The sequence below is a fragment of the Mus caroli genome, chromosome 6 (genome assembly GCF_900094665.2).
Source record: "Mus caroli chromosome 6, CAROLI_EIJ_v1.1, whole genome shotgun sequence".
Lineage (NCBI taxonomy): Eukaryota > Metazoa > Chordata > Mammalia > Rodentia > Muridae > Mus > Mus caroli.
In genome coordinates, this window is record NC_034575.1 from 61,521,500 (window position 1) to 61,541,147 (window position 19,648).

The following is a 19,648-nucleotide window of genomic DNA, read 5'->3' on the forward strand; positions in this document are numbered from 1 at the left end:
AATACCCAATGTACTATAAAACATTTCCTCTTGAGCACATTTGGGGAGCTCGAGATAGGGTTTTTTCTTATGCGGTCCTGGAACTTGCTCTGTAGACCTGGTTAGCCTTGAACTCAGGGATTCGTCTGCCTCTGCCTCCTAAGTGTTCGGATTAAAGGCAAGCGCCACCACCCCAGGCTCTGGAGCACATTTTACTAACACCGTAGACCAGATACCGACAGACCAATTCATCGCGTTGATTCTAGAAAGCGTTTCCACAAACACTGTTTTAGAGGATTGCCGAGCGTCCAGTTGTGCAGTCAAGACTTAACAGTTCTTAGAGCATGGTTGCAATGACCGGAAAAGGCGCGCAACCCAATTAGTTCAACTCCTCTTTTGGATTCCTTCTGACACGCAGATTCAACCCTGGAACTCCGTTCCACATTAAACCGAATTGCCCTGATTCGTTACGAAGGGTGGAGGGACAGCTCTAGAAACCCAACAGTCAGGGACGTGCAGCCTTACGGTCGCAACCTACCGGAGGCTACTGTGGCACCCCCCACCCCCCGGAAGTTTTTGAGGCTCCAGTTACTAGGTCTGGGAGTCACCTTGACCCTCCCAGAAAGGTGGGGAAAGTCCTCGGCCGGAGACAGAATGAGTGAAACCAAAGACAGAGAACACTTTCGTGAGCAGAAGACGCCCTCACGTTTTCCTGTTTTCAGAGGTATCTAAAGACCGAGAGTTTAAGGGTGACAAGAGCAGGTGGCAGAACTCCGCCCCGTACTCGCTTCCCCACCTTCGGCGAGCACGCCGCACACTTTCCTTGAGATCCCGCCTCTCAGGCGCGCGCGAAGAGTTGCTTCGCGGTGCACGCTGGGAGTTGTAGTTCAGGAGTAGACAGCCACCCCGGGCTGAGCAGGTGTGGCCTACAGGCCCCATAGTGCCGTGCGGCGCAGGCCGCTCCCGGATGTGTGCCTGGCGCCGGAAGAGAAGGCGGCCCCCCTCTCTCGGCCCGGCCATCTTGTGGGAAGAGCTGAAGCAGGCGCTTTTGGCTCGGCGCGGTCCGCTGCAATCCGTGGAGGAACGCGCCGCCGAGCCACCATCATGCCTGGGCACCTACAGGAAGGCTTCGGCTGCGTGGTCACCAACCGATTCGACCAGCTATTTGACGACGAATCGGACCCTTTCGAGGTACTGAAGGCAGCAGAGAACAAGAAAAAAGAAGCCGGCGGGGGCGGCGTTGGGGGCCCCGGGGCCAAGAGCGCGGCTCAGGCCGCGGCCCAGACCAACTCCAACGCGGCGGGCAAACAGTTGCGTAAAGAGTCCCAGAAAGACCGCAAGAACCCGCTGCCCCCCAACGTCGGCGTGGCCGACAAAAAGGAGGAGACGCAGCCGCCGGTGGCGCTTAAGAAAGAAGGTAAAGCCGGGCGAGGCGGTGGGGAGCCCGGGCTGGCGGGCTGGACGGGGGCGTGCGCCGCCGCTTGCTCGTGCAGGCGGCAGGGCCGTAGAGCCCTCTGAGCCCCTTCACGGTGCGGGGAACGTGGCTGGTCCCAAGTCCACGCCGCTCTCTCGGTCGCTTGCTCGCTCGCAGGCTCGGCGGGAGCCTTCCTTCCCGCCACGGGCGGACGGAGCGTGCTCCGAGAGGGCGGCCCGGGCGTTCCCGCCGATTCCTGCCGGGCGCTCGCCTCCTGGCTCAAGGCGCCCGGGAAGCAGCGCGGGCATTGCTTCCTGCCCGGCGGGCTCCTGGCTGCCGCTGCCTGCTGTGGGCTCCTGCCCTGCCATCTTGTCCCACAATGGCGCGGACCCTCAAGGAAAGGCCCGGGCTCAGAGTTTCCACTTGGGCTGTGTCTCGGTTTGGGGTCACACTGTTGAGTGGAGGGAGGAGTTGCTGTTTGGGTCCCACGTGTGTGTTTTGTGTTGTGCCCTTTCGTTCTTATGTTAGAAGTTCCTGTAACTTACTGGCGTGAACTAAAGTGTTGGAGAGGAGAAGACTTTGGCCCCACTCATTTTAGAGGGAGTTCTGAATAAAAAACTGGTCATTAGCGGAACCCATCTCATGTCTCGATCCCTTCTTCCAGCTAACTCCCTGGAGCCCCCAGGTCATAGGGCTTTGCTTGCTTTGGGCCTCGTGGGCGAAATGAGTGCCCAGCCTGTCAGGTCCGGGCAGCAGAACTTAGGCTGCAGCTTTTCCTCCGCACGTGCGTAAAGCGTGGTCGGGTCTTCATTGGCGGCTAATGGTCTCTTCCAGGGCACTAGAAGTTTCAGAGTTGTTTTGATTTTAGCCTTCTTCTCCACTACTGGCTTATTGTGGATGAAAAGGCAAAGCAATTAGGGGCTAAAAAAGTGAAAAATCAATAGCGAGTACATATAGAATAACCCGTGAATCTTTAAAATTGCTATTATGTTAAAGTGCCTCTTAATGCCACGTGCTCATGAAAGGAATTGTTTCTCATTAGATTGTGTTAGGTTTGAAGTTATTTTGGGGGTGGTGGTGTCTTTCAATGAAGGCTTAGAGTAAAACATCCAGTTCCTAGTAGATTTATAAAAGGGAAGAATTCTATTAATATATTTGGAAGCATAGTCTGGAGTGTTAGAAAACATCACTTGGGCAGAAGTACTGAGCCGATTAAGCTTCTTGACATTACATAGTTGAATAAGACATTTAATTTCTGTATTAGGGACACTGGATAGTGTTATTTAAACTACTAAAATTTACCTCTTTTATGACTTTAATTCACAGAAGTACATGAATAAGTTGAGTAAATAAAACACATCAGGTAGATGAACTCAAAAAATGGTCAAAACATGAAGCATGATTTAAAATTATTCAATTTTCCTCACAAAGCCAATTTATGATCTTGCCTGTATACTAGCATTATAAGTCATCAATGTAGGACATTTTTAATTATAGCCAGGATTACGTTTGTCATTTACTTCAGGAAACTTTTTCACAATAGTAGTCAACCTTTTTCTTAGTTACTTCGAAGTGTTCCGTGGGTTGTACTGGGTATTGAACTTAGAACCTTGTCCTTGCTAAGGGAAAATGTTGCATTCCACATTTCAAACCCTTAGATCCCTCTTAAAAACCAGAGTTGCTTTTAAATAAGGTTAAATATACATAAGGGGAAATTCTGAATAAAAATGCCAGTTAGTGCTGTGTGGTGGTGGTTGGTAGACTTGTAAACGAAGTACCTATCTGTAAGTGGAAACAATTGTTAACCTATGGTGTATCCTGTGTCTCGGGAACACAATGCTGGAATGTAATGTTTTTCTACATAAATTTTGATGCACTTGTCTATTTGAAGAACGTGAACTGGCAAAATGTCATTAAAAGTAGACCAGGTTTTTTGTGTTTAGCAAAAAAAAAAAAAAAGAAAGACAACTCTGGATATTAGTGCAGTTAAGAACTCCAGTGTCTGGTAAGTACAGTAAAAAGAACCTTGTATGCTTTTTTAGAAAATCATTTTTCAGTAGATGAATTTATATTTTGTGGTAATAGTGGCCGAACCCAGCATTTTGCAAACTAAGCGAAAGTAGCTCTCACTGAGCCACACTCCCAACCACTTGATGAGTTTAGTAAGTTTTTTTCTGATTATGTAGGCCTCATACTGAATATTGGGTGGGGAAGCAAGCCATTGTTCCTTGGGTGTGTTTAGCTTGGTTATCATTACAAGTTCTGAGCTGGTTCTATAGCTCCACCCCAATACACTATACCTCTGATGAAATTTATGTAAATGCCACGGTATAAGGGCTACATTTAAGGCTTGCCCTGAGAATTTACAGAGACTGAGCTTAAATATTAAGGGATTTCACCTTTACTGTATGACTATAGTTAAAGATATCTGAACAAATGAATATATCCTGATGGTGTTCCATTTTCTTAGAATTAGTCACATGTTTAAATATTTTGCAAAAACAATTTCTCAGCTGATTTTGTTTTTTTGACTATCAACACCTATGGCTTAGAAATTATGCTCAGAAATGTTAGGCATGCATTTAACTATCAACTTGTCCTTTTAGACTACCAATAATTCAATTTAAATTGGTTATTTTTTGTGAGTTTCGAAAGTTATCAGGAGAAATAAAGGCAGGAAAACTATTTAATGCTTTAAATACCACTTAGTGCCATAAGTTTTCTATTTTCCTTTTTTTGAGAGGGTTCTGTGACAGAATTCAGGGCTGTGCATGTTACTGACACCCTGGTAATGGGCTACATTTGCAGCCCCCTGAGCATGTAATTGCTAAAAGAAGGTCTTATAGTGTCTGATTTGTGAAGATGCTTTGAAAACAAATACTTGTAAGAGCAGACCTAGAAAAAGGCTTTCTATCCATACTAATAATGAAGTACTTCCTACTGGTTACATGATTATACTAAAAGGATAAATTTGGGAATGTGTATAGAGATATGTGTACACATACTTGGACTTTGAATGTTTTGGGTCTGAGGAAGGTGTTTTTTTTTTTTTTTTTTTTTTTTTCCTGATTAAATAGCTTTGATTGTTTGGATTGAGTTGGCACATGGTCTCTTTGTAATCCAGATTGGCCTTGAGTTTGCAAACCTGCCTTGCCCAGTGCAGTGTTAGTGTTGTAGGACTGTCTAGTTCAAATAGCCGTCTTAAAGTTGTTTCTAGAATAAGTGCCTTTTGTTTTCCTTTCAGAATTACAATTTTATAGGATCAAGACTTCACTATTGGCTCATCCAGATTATATAGAATGATACAGGGTGAATTTCATTCTTCTGAGGGGCATATTTAGTGAATATCCAGTGCTTTCTTATTTATGAATGACTGTTGGTATTGGCTTTGGTGTCTTAAAAGCCAAAAATATATCCCTTGATTGAACTATCTGTAAGTTTAGAATTTTGTAGTAAGACTGACCTGGAATGGTACCTAGTGATTTCTGTGCCAGTTGTAGAATGCTTGTAGATGAAGTTTGAGATATTTACTGTTGAATAAGAATGTTTTACTTTGTTAAATATATATGGATGATGCCTATCAGATTTAATAATTTAGGCTAAACTTTGTGTATTATAAAAATGATTTGCTTATGTTGGTTATTTGTTATAAGGAATAAGGCGAGTTGGAAGAAGACCTGATCAACAACTTCAGGGTGATGGGAAAATAATTGATAGGAGAGTAGAAAGGCGACCACCCCGTGAGAGAAGATTTGAAAAGCCACTTGAAGAAAAAGGTGAAGGAGGTGAATTTTCAGTTGATAGGTAAGTATTAAATAAGGTTTTATTGCTTTGTCATCTTATAGTTAGAGCTTAACATAAAACTATAAGTTGGACAGAGTAGGTGGAGTGATTACTTTGTGTATTTCAGGAAATGTAAATATATGTTATATTTACATTTTTGATAACATGTTTTAAGTTAGCTATCTTAATAGTAATTTAATTAAGTCAGTGCCCAGTTTCTTTTCCTTCCTCTGGGTTTAAAAGGACAGTGGTATTGGTTCTCCCTCATGTCACATGCAGTCTCCATGCGATGATTGTAATTTTTGTGTGTATAGGTAGGTGAGTAGCATATGACATGCCAATGAGGCAGTAAGTGAATGTGGTCTAACCTGCAATGCTTTAAAGACTACCAAAGCAGTTTTTAATTCTCCCATATATGAGTAGAAAAACTTGGAATTTTCTACACCAGATATTTAGTTGTTGGGTTATGAGCCAGTACACATATTCTGTATTTTTGAGCTTGGAGTGGATTTTCCCAGTTTCTGGAAACATTAGAAATAAACTTTTTAATTTGTTTGTAGACCGATTATTGAACGGCCTATCCGAGGCCGAGGTGGTCTTGGAAGGGGTCGAGGAGGCCGTGGACGTGGAATGGGCCGAGGCGATGGATTTGATTCTCGTGGCAAGCGTGAATTTGATAGGCATAGTGGAAGTGATAGATCGTAAGTCTTATATTGATTGTTGCATGTATGAGATTTAAATGTGTTTACTTAATAAAAACAAAATTTGAATTTCTAGAACTAAAGAGTATAATGTTAACTCAGTTTTGTTAGTTCTTTTTCACATTACAGTGGCCTGAAGCATGAGGACAAACGCGGAGGTAGCGGATCTCACAACTGGGGAACTGTCAAAGATGAATTAACGTTGGTATTCTGATTTTTTTTTTTAAAGTTAAATAATTTCAGTGAAACCAAAACTGCTAACTTACTAGTAGATTATCAGTAACTTAAATTTTGTTCCTAAAGGAAGAGTGGATGTATATTAATGGTATATAATGGAAGGATTAGTATATAATGGAAGTATATTAATAGTTTTATTTTGATAATGGATGTGTATACAGTCCTGAAGTCCTGTGATGAGGATGCTGGGAATATTATGACTAATAGTTCTAACTGTAGCTATTGTAGTCTTGTCCTTACAGAGTTGATAAGCCCTCTTCCTCTGTTTTTGTTTTTGTTTTTTGGCGATGGGTTTTCTGTAGTTGAGGCTAGCCTTGTACTTGCTATGTAATTTACAGCCCTCTCCTGTGTCTGACTTAGAAAGCTTTTTTTTTAAAGTGTGTAAGCTAATTTAATAAATTTGTTTTCTCAGAGGTCTACTGGAGAGTAAAATTAGTAGAAATTAGTAAATATATAAAAAATGTAAAAGTTTTTACTTTGGTATGAAGGAATTTTGGCTACATGTAAATGGACCTAGATGCCTTTCTTCTTTCTTTCCTTAGAGAGTCACCCAAATACATTCAGAAACAAATATCTTATAATTGCAGTGATTTGGATCAATCAAATGTGACTGAGGAAACACCTGAAGGTGAAGAGCACCCTGTGGCAGATACTGAAAATAAGTAAGTGGGTTTGTGTGAGGAAATATTACTCTTAACATGGAACTCTGTCTGGGTGTTTACCTGTAAGGTAACTGTAATTTAATGCAGTTATTTGGTCGTACCAGCATACAATGAGACTTTGTTGATTTGAGACATTGTCTTGTGTAGTTTGGGTTGGTCTGGAATTCAGGATTCTCCTGTCTCACTTGTTAGTACTGGGATGGGGGAAGTGTACTACCACACTGTTGGCTGGATAATTGTACTGTTTTCCCACACCTTAGAAAGGTGTATGTATTTTGAAAGAATGTATGTATTTTTAGTAAAGCCTTTTAGAGCGAATCATAAAAAATGATCTGTAACTACTCAAGGATGAAGGAAAAGGAACAAAGTACTTTGAATTTGAACTTACATGATAGGATCTAGTGATAGTGTTCTACACGGAATAGGTAAGATTATTAAAAACTGAACCAAGTATTGGTTTTGGTATTGGAGAGTTTAGTCATAGTTCAAAGTAATCTCACCATTTTCAGTTGTAAAATAAAACTAGGCAACTTGAAAAGACTTGGTAAATTAGGTCCAATTCTTTAAGTTTCTTCTATTAATGTGAATTTTGAGCAGCAAATTATTATTTGAAACCATGAAAAGCAGTGATGAGAATGTTTTAGCTCATTGACAAATATTCTTTTAAAATTTCATGTGTATGGGTGTTTGCCTGCACATGTGTGTTAAGTGCACTGCATTCATGCGTGCAGTGTCTACAGAGGCTAGAGGAGGAGGGTGTTGTATCCCCTGGACTATTCCAGTGCTATAGTAAATAATGGGATATTGGTTGTATTTTTTGGCATACTGATTTTATTTTCCTTGGATTTGTTGTGGAACTCAATTTCCTGGGTTATGACATGAGCATTGTTGTCTTGACATGAGTAGCTGCTGCTAAACATTGGTTCTAGTGGAGCTTGCCAGGTGGTCTAAGGACCCCCTACCCTCTGAATATGTGTAAACCATTAATGATTGCTAAAGTGTAGGTAGAAAGCTCTTTTTTTCTTGGTGTTATCTGTTTCCTGTGTTACTGTAAATAAAGCCATACTCCTGTAAATAACTAGTGAAACTCATTGGTCTACCAGGCAACTAGAATAATTTCCCTTTGTGTGTTTGATTGGAGTAAACGCATGTTTTTCATGTCTTCCCAGGAAAAGTGAAGTTCAGCACAATATATTTTAAATGGTGAAATAGTCGGGTCTGTTTCCAGGCTTTTATTCTTTGACGGTCTTTGCTTTCCATTGTGGTTGTATGGATGTACATTTGTGATATGCTTTGAGGGTATTTCCTATGAACCCCCACCAACATTTTTTTCTCTGTTAATAGCCATTTAGGACTAGAATGAAATTATACTGTGGTTTTGATGTTTTGTTTTTACAGTCAGGGTCTCTTGTAACACTGACTTACCTTGAACTATGTGACGAAGGATTATTTTGCTTATTTATGTATGATCCTTTCCAAGTGCAGGGATTCTAGGTGTGCCATGTTATGTCTAGCTTGCATTTCCAGGACTCTCCATCCCTCCTAGGTATACACTGCCTTCTGAGTTACATCCCAGCCTCATTGTCCCCCCCCCCCCCACACACACACTGTTAATTACTGATGTTGAAACTTTTTCATATACTTTGTAGCCGTTTGTATTTCTTTTGAAAGGAAAAAAAGCTTTTTCATTCCTTTTTTTCTGGACAGAGTTTCTCTGTGTAACAGCTCTCTCTGGCTGCCCTAGAACTTACTTTGTAGACCAGACTGGCTGGTCTTGAACTCAAAGAGATACGCTTACCAGGTTCTGACCCCTTCATTTACCCATTTTCATTTTTGTTGTTATTGTTGAACTATTTGAATTTCTTACATACTTTATATTAGTCAATTGTTGATGAATATGTTATGTATTTTCTTCTATCTGTGCACAATTGGTTTTTAGTTTGATGAAATCCCATTGGTCGGATTTTGCTTTTATTTCCTTGCCTTTTGGGGTCTTTGGCCAGACCTGGCCAGAACCCTGAGGTGTTCTTGCCATTTGAACTTTGTTGATATTTTTTGTTATTTTTAATTTTATGTGTATAGATGTTTTATGTGAATATATATACAAGACATGCATGCAGTACCCTGAGGAGGTCATTAGATCTGGGCCTCGAGTTGTAGATGATTGCAAGTATGTATATGTAGGTACTGATGTTCAAATCTGGGTTCTCGGGAAAGGTGGCTCTTAATTACTGAACCATTTCTTAAGTCCTGTTTGGTTTTTCAAAGAGGGTCTCACAATTTTGTAATGCTGGCCTAGAACTCAATATGTAGCCTAGGCTGGCTTCAGTTTACAAGATCTGCTTGCCTCTGTCTCTAGAGCTGGGATTGAACATGTGCCACCACTCTCGATTTCAATCCATTTATTTAAAATTTTTAGCTGTTAAAGAATTGGTTTTCCGTATAGAGCATAGGAGAAAGCCGATGTTTCCTATTATCATTTATTGAAGATTGTCATTTTCCACTGTGTATGTTCTTGGAATATTATGTAAAAAAATCAATTGGCTGTAATTACATGGATTCACTTTTAGGTTTTCTATTTTGTTACTTGGAACTGTGTTGGGTCTGGACAGTGATTCCCTATAGGACAGTGATTCTCAGGCCACATTAGATCAGAGAAAGGAGTTCTTACCAAGTTTCCTTTTTCCCAAAAGAGTAGCTCTGGTAGCTGGGCATGATGACATAAGCTACCCATAATTATAGCACTTCAGGCGCGAATGCAAGATGATCAGGAATTCAAGACCAGCCTAGCTACATTGCAAGGTTGAGACCCTCTGAAGCTACATGAGAAAAAGGACTAGAATATAAAGTACTATTTTGATGAGAAACTCTTAATGATGAGAGAAGCATTGTATTTTGTGAGCTTGTTGAAATAGGCATATCACTGGAATATATACGAAAGTAAATGGAAAAAGATGGCCTTTACATTGAGAATTTTTATTACGTTAGTTGATGGTGGCGTGTAGCTTCAATTCCAGTACTTGGGAGGAAGAGACAGGTGGATCTCTGAGTTTGAGGTGAGCCTGATGTACAGAGAGAGTTCAGGACAGCCAGTGCTACACAGATAAACCCTATCTTGAAAAACAAAACAAGGCCTGGCAGTGGTGGCACATGCCTTTATTTAACCCCAGCACTTGGGAGGCAGAGGCAGGCAGATTTCTTTTTTCGAGGCCAGCCTGATCTACAGAGTTGAGTTCCAGGTCAGCCAGGGCTACACAGAGAAACCCTGTCTCAAAAACCAAACCAACCAACCAAACAAACAAAAAAACCAAAAGAACCCAAAATAAAACAACAAAAGAATTTATATGTGAAATGTGGTTTACTTTGGAGGGGTAAGCATAATAGGGATTAATGGTACCCCACAATACTCAGCACATACTTTTTCTTTATTAAACAAAATTGAGTCACTTTCAGAGTGATTCTCAAAGACTGTTTCTCAGAAGAAAATTACATATTCATGGAATATTAAAAAGATTTCTCTGGTCAGGACTCAGGAGCAGTTGAAGTAATTATTTCTAATGAAGATGATGGTCACCATGATAGAGTAGTCTAGTCTTAGTATAGGGAAGCCGAATGTAAGGATATTTGAAGGATAAGTTTAAGAAGCAAAACTTCCAGTAGTTTTTAAGGTACAATTACTGTCAGAGTTGGTGAATTATTAGGACAATTCCAGGGCTTTATTTCTATTTGGCTTTATAACCATTTGGAAAATGATTTGATAGATTTTATTCAACTTCCTGTCAAGATTGAATGCAAATTTACTCAGGGAAGTTATAAGATAGAATCTGTCCAAATATAAAGAACTACATAAAGATATTTTAGCAATGATGCTACACTAAATCACTTGCTATCTTTGGAAGGAAGCAGAGCTTCCCAAAATAGCAAATGATTTGTTTGGTGACATTTGGAATTAGACTTAGATATTGGATCCTTAGGCCTGTACTTTATGTAGAAAGGGGAATAGATAATTAAAATAGTTAAAACCTAGGGATTATATTGGGAAATAACTATTTTACTCTTTGCTTGAGTGCTAAAGTAGGAGAGCATTAGATATGGTTTCCTTTATGAAATACAAACGATGGGGTGGAGTTGGTTCAGTCAGTAAGTAAAGCACCTGCTACTTGAGCTTCAGTCATGGGTGCACATCTGACCAACCTTACTCCTTTTAGTGAGGATGGGAAGATCTTCTTGGCATGCCTCTACGTGAACATGCATGTATGAACACCTGTGTGCACCGCATACACTGTTTTAAGAGAAAATAGACCATGAAATTATTTATACAAGATGGTACAGTTTAAAATATAGTTTCAAAGAGATGTGTATTAATGGGTTAATAAGGCCAGTTCAGGGTAAATATTCATTTAAGAAGGCTCATGTTGGACACGATCACTGGGTTATATAGAAAGCTGTGATTCTACTTTTGATAGTCTTTTCTAGCAGATTACTAACAATTAGTTTCTTGTTATTGTAATTTGAAATACACATTTTTAAAATTTTGATTTTATATATTTGGGTGTTTTGCCTACATCTGTATATGTGTACCATTTACTTGTTTGTTGCCTGTTGAGTTCAGAAGAGGGCATTTATCTCCTGGAGCTGGAGTTAGAAGGAGTGGTGACCGGTGGAGTATGAGTGTACCAAGTCTGTCCGTGTTCTTAACTCCCCAAATAGTTTTCTAACAAATTAGTAGCTGCCATTCGACATAAAATTTAAATATTTTTTCACAGGGAGAACGAAGTTGAAGAGGTTAAGGAAGAGGGTCCAAAAGAGATGACTTTGGATGAGTGGAAAGCTATTCAAAATAAAGACCGAGCAAAAGTAGAATTTAATATCCGAAAACCAAATGAAGGTGCTGATGGACAATGGAAGAAGGGATTTGTTCTGCATAAATCAAAAAGTGAAGAGGTAAGGTTAAAATTGTTTAAATTTGTTCAGATGTGACTCGAATTACAGTTTTTGTTTTTCATATGGTTAACCTTTTCTGAGATAGGGATTTCTTTTTGTGTAGTTCTGGCTGGTTTGGAACTTGCTTTGTAGACCAATCTGGCCTTGAACTTCAGATTCATCTGCTTCCGCCTCCAAGTGCTTACGATTAAAGGCAGGTGCCTTCACTGCCTGGCTCATACTGATAGCTTTTAAGTTTTTTTTTTTTTTAAAGATTTATTTACATGAATACACTGTAGCTGTCTTTAGACACACCAGAGGATGGCATCAGATCTCCTTATAGGTGGTTGTGAGAGCCACCATGTGGTTGCTGGGAATTGAACTCAGGACCACTGTAAGAGTAGTCATTGCTCTTAAATCTGAGCCATCTCTCCAGCCCTTAAGCTTTATTTTAGTCTTATTTGATATAGGAACTTTCTCAGAAAGGAAAACATTCAGGATTGGAAAATGTTGGTATTTTTCCTAATCTAAGAAACATAGGAACTAATGTAAATTTTTGAGAAACTCATGTTGACAGCTAAGGCTGTCATGAGTCTGAAGGCTGAACATGAATCTGGCCAAACATATCTCATAAATTATTTTTCTCTAGCGGGTTTTTGTTTGTTTGTTTGTTTTCTTTCTTTATTTTTTTTTTTTCGAGATAGGGTTCCTCTGTATTGCCCTGGCTGCCCTGGAACTCACTTTGTAGACCAGGCTCGCCTGGAACTCTGAAATCCACCTGCCTCAGCCTCCCAAGTGCTGGGATTAAAGGCGGTGTGCGCCCCCACGACCGGCTCTCTAGCAGTTTTTGCTTGCCTTTTTGATACATTAATTTATTCATGTCATAAGTTGGACTGTGTCAGACATTCAGACTGTCATGCAAAGGTAAAGTTAAGGCAAAATTTAATGAGATTTTGTTTATCCACTTATTTTTTTAAAGATTTATTTATTTATTTATTTTACATAAGTACATTGTCGCTGTCTTCAGACGCACCAGAAGAGGACATCGGATTCCATTACAGGTGGTTGTGAGCCACCATGTGGTTGCTGGGAATTGAACTTAGGGCCTCTGGAACAGGAGTACAGTGCTCTTAACTGCTGAGCCATCCCTCAACCCTATTCACTTATTTTTGATTTGGGGGATTGAACACGCTAAAAGCATATTTTCTGCTATTAAATCAACCCTTAGCACTCAATTTCTTAATATGTTTTAGTTTACTAGACATATGGATGGCAGAAGCCAATATGAAAAACCTTGTTAAATAGAATTGAAGTTAAATAGTTGGTTTTAGAGAAGGTTTTAGCATGATTTTTAAGATTTACTCTATAAAGATATAAGTGGATATTGTTTGAAATGTCAAGTCTAAAAAAGTACATCTTGTTTTATTATGTTTTTTTTCCTAGTTCTTGCAGATGAAATAGTATTGTATGAGTAGAATGATATAGTCGTAAATCCTGATGGAGCTATAAAAATTATTGTAAATTAGACTGAAAGTTATTGTAGAAATTGCCATTTAATATTAACATGTTAGTATGAAAAAGCTAGTTGTGATATTAGGTTATTCATCAGTGTATTAAGATGTGTGTTCCAATTTAAAATATTTTCCTCCCAAAAACTACAGCAGTCCTACTTATGTGTGATATTTACCTTCTGCTGTTTTCAGTTAACCTTTAATCAAGTAAGGTCAAATATACTAAATAGAAAATTGTAGAACAATTTTATTGTCTGTCATTCTGAGTAGTGTGGTAAAGGCTTAGCATTTATTTTCCTCTGCTGTCTGACTGCAGGTGTGAACCATTGATTTACAACTCTATGTGTGTGCATTGTGTGAACTTGCCCATTAGAAACCTAATATAGCTCATATATAGGAATAAAGCATAGTGTAGGTTTGATCCCTCTGGTTTCAGGCATTTCCTGAATTTTACAAATATTCTACAAATATTGGGTACTGTATTATATAAAGTAAGAAAACTTGATTTTTGAAGATCATAAAATACACAATTGGTTTTAAAACATTGAAACATCCATACTTATCAGGTCACTTTGGTTAATACATTTATATTATCTTTGTAATGTGAATACTTGTTTAAATATGGGGTTACTGATTTATTTAATATTGATACTACCTATTTGACATAATCAGGTGGTTCTGAGAAGAAATGAGCTTTGGGGAATGATAAAATTATAAGCTTTTAATTGTATTCACAGAGCTGAGATAGGGGAGGATTGAAATCCTAGGTGCTCTAGAGAGACAAAAGCTGGTTTATTTGTTTGTATCATCACATTCTAGAACTCAACCTAAAAATTAAGAATGTGCTCTGAGTATCAAAAACTCCTTTGTAGTAAACCCATCCAGATTCAAATGTATTCACTGCTTCTGTGTTCTAGAAAGTTAATAAATGACACCAGTGATTTTGAAATTCCAAACATTTAGATCCACAAGCTATAAAAAGGATTTTTATTTGGTGCTGTTGTAGATTCATATGCATGATTTTCAGATTTCCTTAAAATTTATATTTGTTGATCTAGTGACATTAAATATAGTTATCATAACTAAAGGGATGGAATTTAATTTGGGTATCATACAGAAACTAGTGTAAAGAAAATGTTCATTTGTGTTTTAAAGTAATAGCAACTGTGACTTCAGGCAGCCAGAAAGGATAGTGTATACATTATCCTTCAAAAATAGATTTTATTTGTATTAAGAATAAGAACAAATCACTTTTGATTAGTGTTAAGGGAACTTTTCTGCCAAGACTTAAAACTATTTCATCTAGAATATATAAAAGCCAGGCATTGGAATATAAGTTCTTATACTCTTTTTGCTAGTTTGTGGGTTTTTTCCCCCCTTTTCAACCCCCTAACACTACATAGGAGAGCAAAAGGGATAGAGAGGAAAGGAAAGAGATCCCTGGATATATTCAGGGATTGGGAAGGGGGATTATGTTTTTAATTAAGGGTGTTGAGTTCCTTGGGATAAATTTGATCTTTGCAATCAGGTCATCTAATTTCTTTTTTCTTTGTATATAAACCCCAACCAACCAACCAATCCACCCCACCTCTTGGTGTCCTTGCATTTATATATCCTCCAAAAAGTACCCAGAATTCCAAATGTTACACAGTAGCATAAACCACAGCAGCTGCTGTGTTTGGTCTTAAAGTCCTGTACATTCAGCCTTGGGAAGGTGGTCCTAGTTTTGAAAGATTTTAAAAAACCTCAGATTACAAGTAGAATCTACATGTCTTATCATATTGGAATACCAATTTGAAGGAAGTGTTTTAAATGTTACAAATACTGCTGAAGATTCACAAGAGTGGGAACTTGTCACTTGTACTGTATGCCAGTAATCAAGGACTGGTATCGCCTGCAATTTAGAGAAATTTGTTAAAGAGAATTCATTCCTCACGATCACTTCCTGAGCCCCAAATGAACTTATTACTTGTTGAGCTAGATAGTAGATATATTCATGCACATACAGCACAGCATTCGTGATTCGTCTTTTAGGGGAGAAAGCATGTTTAAACATTTTGCACTATTGCTTTTATGTTAATTACTCAGGGGCCTTCACTTAATATTTTAGGCTCATGCTGAAGATTCAGTTATGGACCATCATTTCCGGAAGCCAGCAAATGATATAACATCTCAACTGGAGATCAATTTTGGAGACTTAGGCCGCCCAGGACGTGGTGGCAGAGGAGGACGCGGTGGGCGTGGACGTGGTGGACGTCCAAACCGTGGCAGCAGGACTGATAAGGTAATTTTAAGATGCCTTTCCGTTTTAAGCAACTTAAGACTTGTGATTACTGACTAGAAATTTTGGAGGAAGGGGCATAAACAGAACTAAAAAAAGAACTAACACACCATTTTACTGGATTTCTGGCTGGCCTGGAACTCCTTATGTAGACTAGGCTATTTTTGAACTCATATCTGCCTGCCTTTGTCTGTGGAGCCCTGGGATTAAAGCCATGTGCTACCACATTTGGCCTTTTTTTTTTCTTTTTTTTTTTTTTAAAGCACCTTAATGATTAGTGCTGCCAATAAGTTGAATTAACCATACTTTTGAATTCTTATTCCCTACCTGTCAGGGTGCTGTTACACTTTCTGCGTGCTGGTATTTATTTTTACTCTAGGTATATCCTCACTGCTGAATAAGTCCTGGTATAGAACAATTTTGGGATTGCAAAAGTTCTCCTGAGACCCTAGTCTATATTATTTAATTAAGAATGGGATTCATGCCAGGTGGTGGTGGCATATGCCCTTAATCCCAGCACTTGATAGGCAGGTCTCTGAAAGTTCAAGACCAGCCTGGTCTACAAAATAAGTTCTAGACAGCCAGGGCTGCACAGAGAAATTCGATCTTGGAAAACAACAAAAATGTGGAATTTAATGTTATTTTTGTCAATGGGTATTCTATCAGGCTGCCTCCAAACCTTTCTTGCCCTCCCAAAGCTAACTAGCTCTTTGCTACCACTATAAAACAAGTTCTTTAATGACAATTTTGAAAGATGCCCAAGGGGTTGATTTGAAATCAGAATTGTCTGTTGACAGTATTTAGGATAACCTTAGTGTCCAGTTTGAAATAAATCGTAAAATCCTGAAATCTTACTTTTATTTGGGGGGCTTTTTTGTTTCTGAAATGTGTCTCATTTTACAACCAGTCTGTCCTGGAATTTACTCTGTAGACCAGGCTGCCTCTCTGGGTTTAAAGACTTGCATCACCACACCTGGCTTAGAAAATTTTTTTTTTAAAGTAGCCTTACCTCAGTGGTTTCCAACCTTTCTAACGCTGTAAGCTTTTTCCTTATGTTGTGAGCTCCCAACTATAACATTGTTTTTCTTGCTGATTCATAACTACTTTTTGCTACTGTTGTGAATTGTGATCTGGATCCCTGATATGTAGCCACTCTAAAAAGGTCTTTACATTCGTACACAATCACAAAGGGGTTGTGACCCACAAGCTGAGAACCACCAGCCCATCTACTTCTTTGCAGGCTGCATATAGTGGTGTGGTAACAATGCAATATGTTATCAGTGGTGCTTTTTAAAGAGGAAGGTTTTATATATATATGAGGATTTTCAGTAACTTGGTTTGTTTTCCAGGCTGTAAGTAATTGGGTCCTTTTCTAACATTGAATGTGCTATTTAAATGCCCACTGATTGTTAAACCTGCTTTTATATTGATAATACTATAATGTTGCTAAGTGAAAAGTACAGTTAGTAACAAAATGAGAACCCACGTGTTGCATGGAAATCTCCTTACATGAATTCATAAGTATGCTTGGTTGTGGTACCACATAACCATAATACCAGTACTTGGACATTGGTCAGATCATGAGTTTGATGGTGGCCTGGGCTACAAGTGGCAAAATCTTGTCTGAAAGGAGTGGGAAGGAAGTGTCACTGTGGTAGAACACTTAATCTAGCAATTACAAGCCATGGGTATGATCACTAGCATGTCAAGTAAATTACAGTATTTCACTGCAGAAAGAAATTCATTGCAAATATATGTAGTTTTATTCTGGTTTATGATTTTTTTTTTAAGTAGAAGCTTTGATCTATTTTGTGTAGTGTATTAACATTATTTTTTTTTATTTTTTTTTTTTAGAATTCAGTGTCTATACTAAGTACAGACTCTAGCAGGCTATTTTCAGGATTGTGGCTAATTTTTTGTTTTTGTCTTTTTTTCCTTCCCCAGTCAAGTGCTTCTGCTCCTGATGTAGATGACCCAGAGGCATTCCCAGCTCTGGCCTAACTGGATGCCATAATACAACACTGGTTCCTTTGTGGACCCTCCTGTTAAAAGCTTTTGCATGCTTAAGGATCCCAAACAACTAAGAATTAAAAAAAAAAAAAAAAAGGACTGTCATTCATACCATTCACACCTAAAGACTGAATTTTATCTGTTTTGAAAACGAACTTCTCTAGCTACACAGAAGTAACAAAATATGTTAGTCAGTTTTGTATTTAGAAATGTATTGGTAGCAGGGATGTTTTCATAATTTTCAGAGATTATGCATTCTTCATGAATACTTTTGTATTGCTGCTTGCAAATATGCATTTCCAAACTTGAAATATAGGTGTGAACAGTGTGTACCAGTTTAAAGCTTTCACTTCATTTGTGTTTTTTAATTAAGGATTTAGATGTTCCTTCAATTACAAGCTGGTTTTAAATATTGGACATAATACTGGTTTTAATACCTGCTTTTCATTTTCACACATGGTCAGCTGGGACATGTAAACTTCTGACTTAAAAGATTTTCTGCTGTGTGGAATACTAACCACTATGTATTTTAACTATATTTTCATCTGGAAGTTGAAAATTTCTTTTCACATCTTATGATAGCTGATATATACTAAATCTTTATACAGAAATGTCAGTACTTGAACAAATTCAAAACATTGGTTTATTAACGTTTGGCTCATGCATGGTTTATTAGGTTCCGATTATACCTGATTCACCTATATTTACTTTTAAAATGTATGGCTTCCTCATTTTAAAAGTAAAACTAAACACTGCTTTTGGAACTTGTAAACTACTTATTGTTGATAGATACAGCCTGTGTTCAGTGAAATCGTTTTGTGGGTGTGGGTTTTATCTTTCCTTGAACAAGGTGGGCAGAGTACGTTAGTTAATGCCTAATAGTTAAACTTGTATAAAATAAGAGGCTAGCCATTTGGTATTTGTGTATGAAAGCCCCCAAAATCAAAATGTGTATCCATAGTCAACAATCTTTATTTGGTTTTATAAAAACAAAAGGGCACTCATTGGTAAGTGTGTTGAGATAGAAAAGTATCTTAAGTTTTAGTATTTCAAAGCCAGCTTTAATTTGGAACAGCACCACCATCCATAAAATTCAAAACAAGTTATCTTGTTTATGAACTTCTTATATGTTATAATATGGTCTTGAGTTGTTAGTGTTACATCAGTTTTCATTTCCTCTACTAGAAAATAGGTAATTGATAAATTCTTTGAACAGAAGCATCACTGCTTATTAAAAAGTTAGATATATAGAATGATTAAAAATCCAGGTTTTCTAGGATATTTTTATTCACATTTATTGATTAAATAGGGAAGGAATTTTATTCAAAGCTTTAAAGACTAGTCACTCATCAGTTTTTTTTTAAACCTCTGTTGTAATTATAAAAATACTGGAGATCTTTTTTGCTAGTTAGGTGATTGGTTTCATGTACACATCTAAAAGCTACTATATAGTACATTTACTCAATGCATTTATTAATCTTGTTGCCAGCAAGTCTGACAGCTTGGTTTTTGTTTTTTTAATAGACTTGAGCTGGTGGCTTACATGTTCTGTACTAGTGCTGCTTGAAGTTTCACATGTTCAGACCCCTGCTTTTCAGAGGCAAGGATTAGTCCATTTAGACTTGTTGGCTCCTTTGAGATTGTAGCATATGCTCCCTTAAGTCAGTATGCTTAAACTTTAAAGTATCTTAGTTTTTGTTTTAATAGTAACATCTTTACAGATTTTTAGCAACGTGTTGTATAAAACACCTGCTCTTAGAAGCACAAGTTTTACTCACTGAGTCACTGTAACCAGAAAACATAGCAGCATTTATTTTATTGCACATTCAGAGTAAGCTGAATATGAAGGTGGTTAATTCTGTCTGATACCTGTGAATTTCCTTTCAGAATCACTTTATGTTAAGAGCTAAACGTAAACTTTTTGTTGAAAATAACAATTTATTTTCATGCTCATTTCCTAAAAGATAAAAGCAATCAAGTGGGAACCCCTTTATATGTTTCTTGGTTTCCCTTTTTCATTATCGTAAGATAATTCTTGTTTAAGATTTTTGAATGTTTAGATATCATGTGAGGTTTTTAATTTGATAAATCTGCTGAGTCCTGTATTTGCTAGGAGTACCTAGTTGGGAAAGGTAGTACAGAGATTT

General features: G+C 38.1%; 1 protein-coding gene across 4 annotated transcripts; it reads left to right on the forward strand.

Moving 5' to 3' along the window:
- Nucleotides 1–964: 964 nt before the first annotated feature.
- On the forward strand, nt 965–19,491 carry Serbp1 (SERPINE1 mRNA binding protein 1). 4 transcript variants are annotated; one of them, XM_021164554.2, is made up of 8 exons: nt 965–1,396; nt 5,047–5,197; nt 5,737–5,877; nt 5,989–6,078; nt 6,657–6,776; nt 11,543–11,720; nt 15,321–15,494; nt 17,436–19,491. In XM_021164554.2, exons 1-8 carry the CDS (start codon nt 1,084–1,086, stop codon nt 17,490–17,492), a joined length of 1,224 nt encoding a protein of 407 aa, XP_021020213.1. In that variant the 5' UTR covers nt 965–1,083; the 3' UTR covers nt 17,493–19,491. The 4 variants fall into 4 exon arrangements, with proteins under 4 accessions (XP_021020213.1, XP_021020214.1, XP_021020216.1 ...); XM_021164555.2 differs by having other exon boundaries at nt 6,007–6,078; XM_021164557.2 differs by having other exon boundaries at nt 966–1,396; nt 6,702–6,776.
- The last annotated feature ends 157 nt before the right edge of the window (nt 19,492–19,648 follow it).

Bases quoted from the DNA above. Each gene is read 5' to 3' on its own strand.
- Serbp1 (XM_021164554.2), top strand. From the start codon at position 1,084: ATGCCTGGGCACCTACAGGAAGGCTTCGGCTGCGTGGTCACCAACCGA. The intron at 6,079-6,656 runs GTTGGTATTCTG...TTCTTTCCTTAG, and splicing joins ACTGTCAAAGATGAATTAAC to AGAGTCACCCAAATACATTC. The intron at 11,721-15,320 runs GTAAGGTTAAAA...TTAATATTTTAG, and splicing joins ATAAATCAAAAAGTGAAGAG to GCTCATGCTGAAGATTCAGT.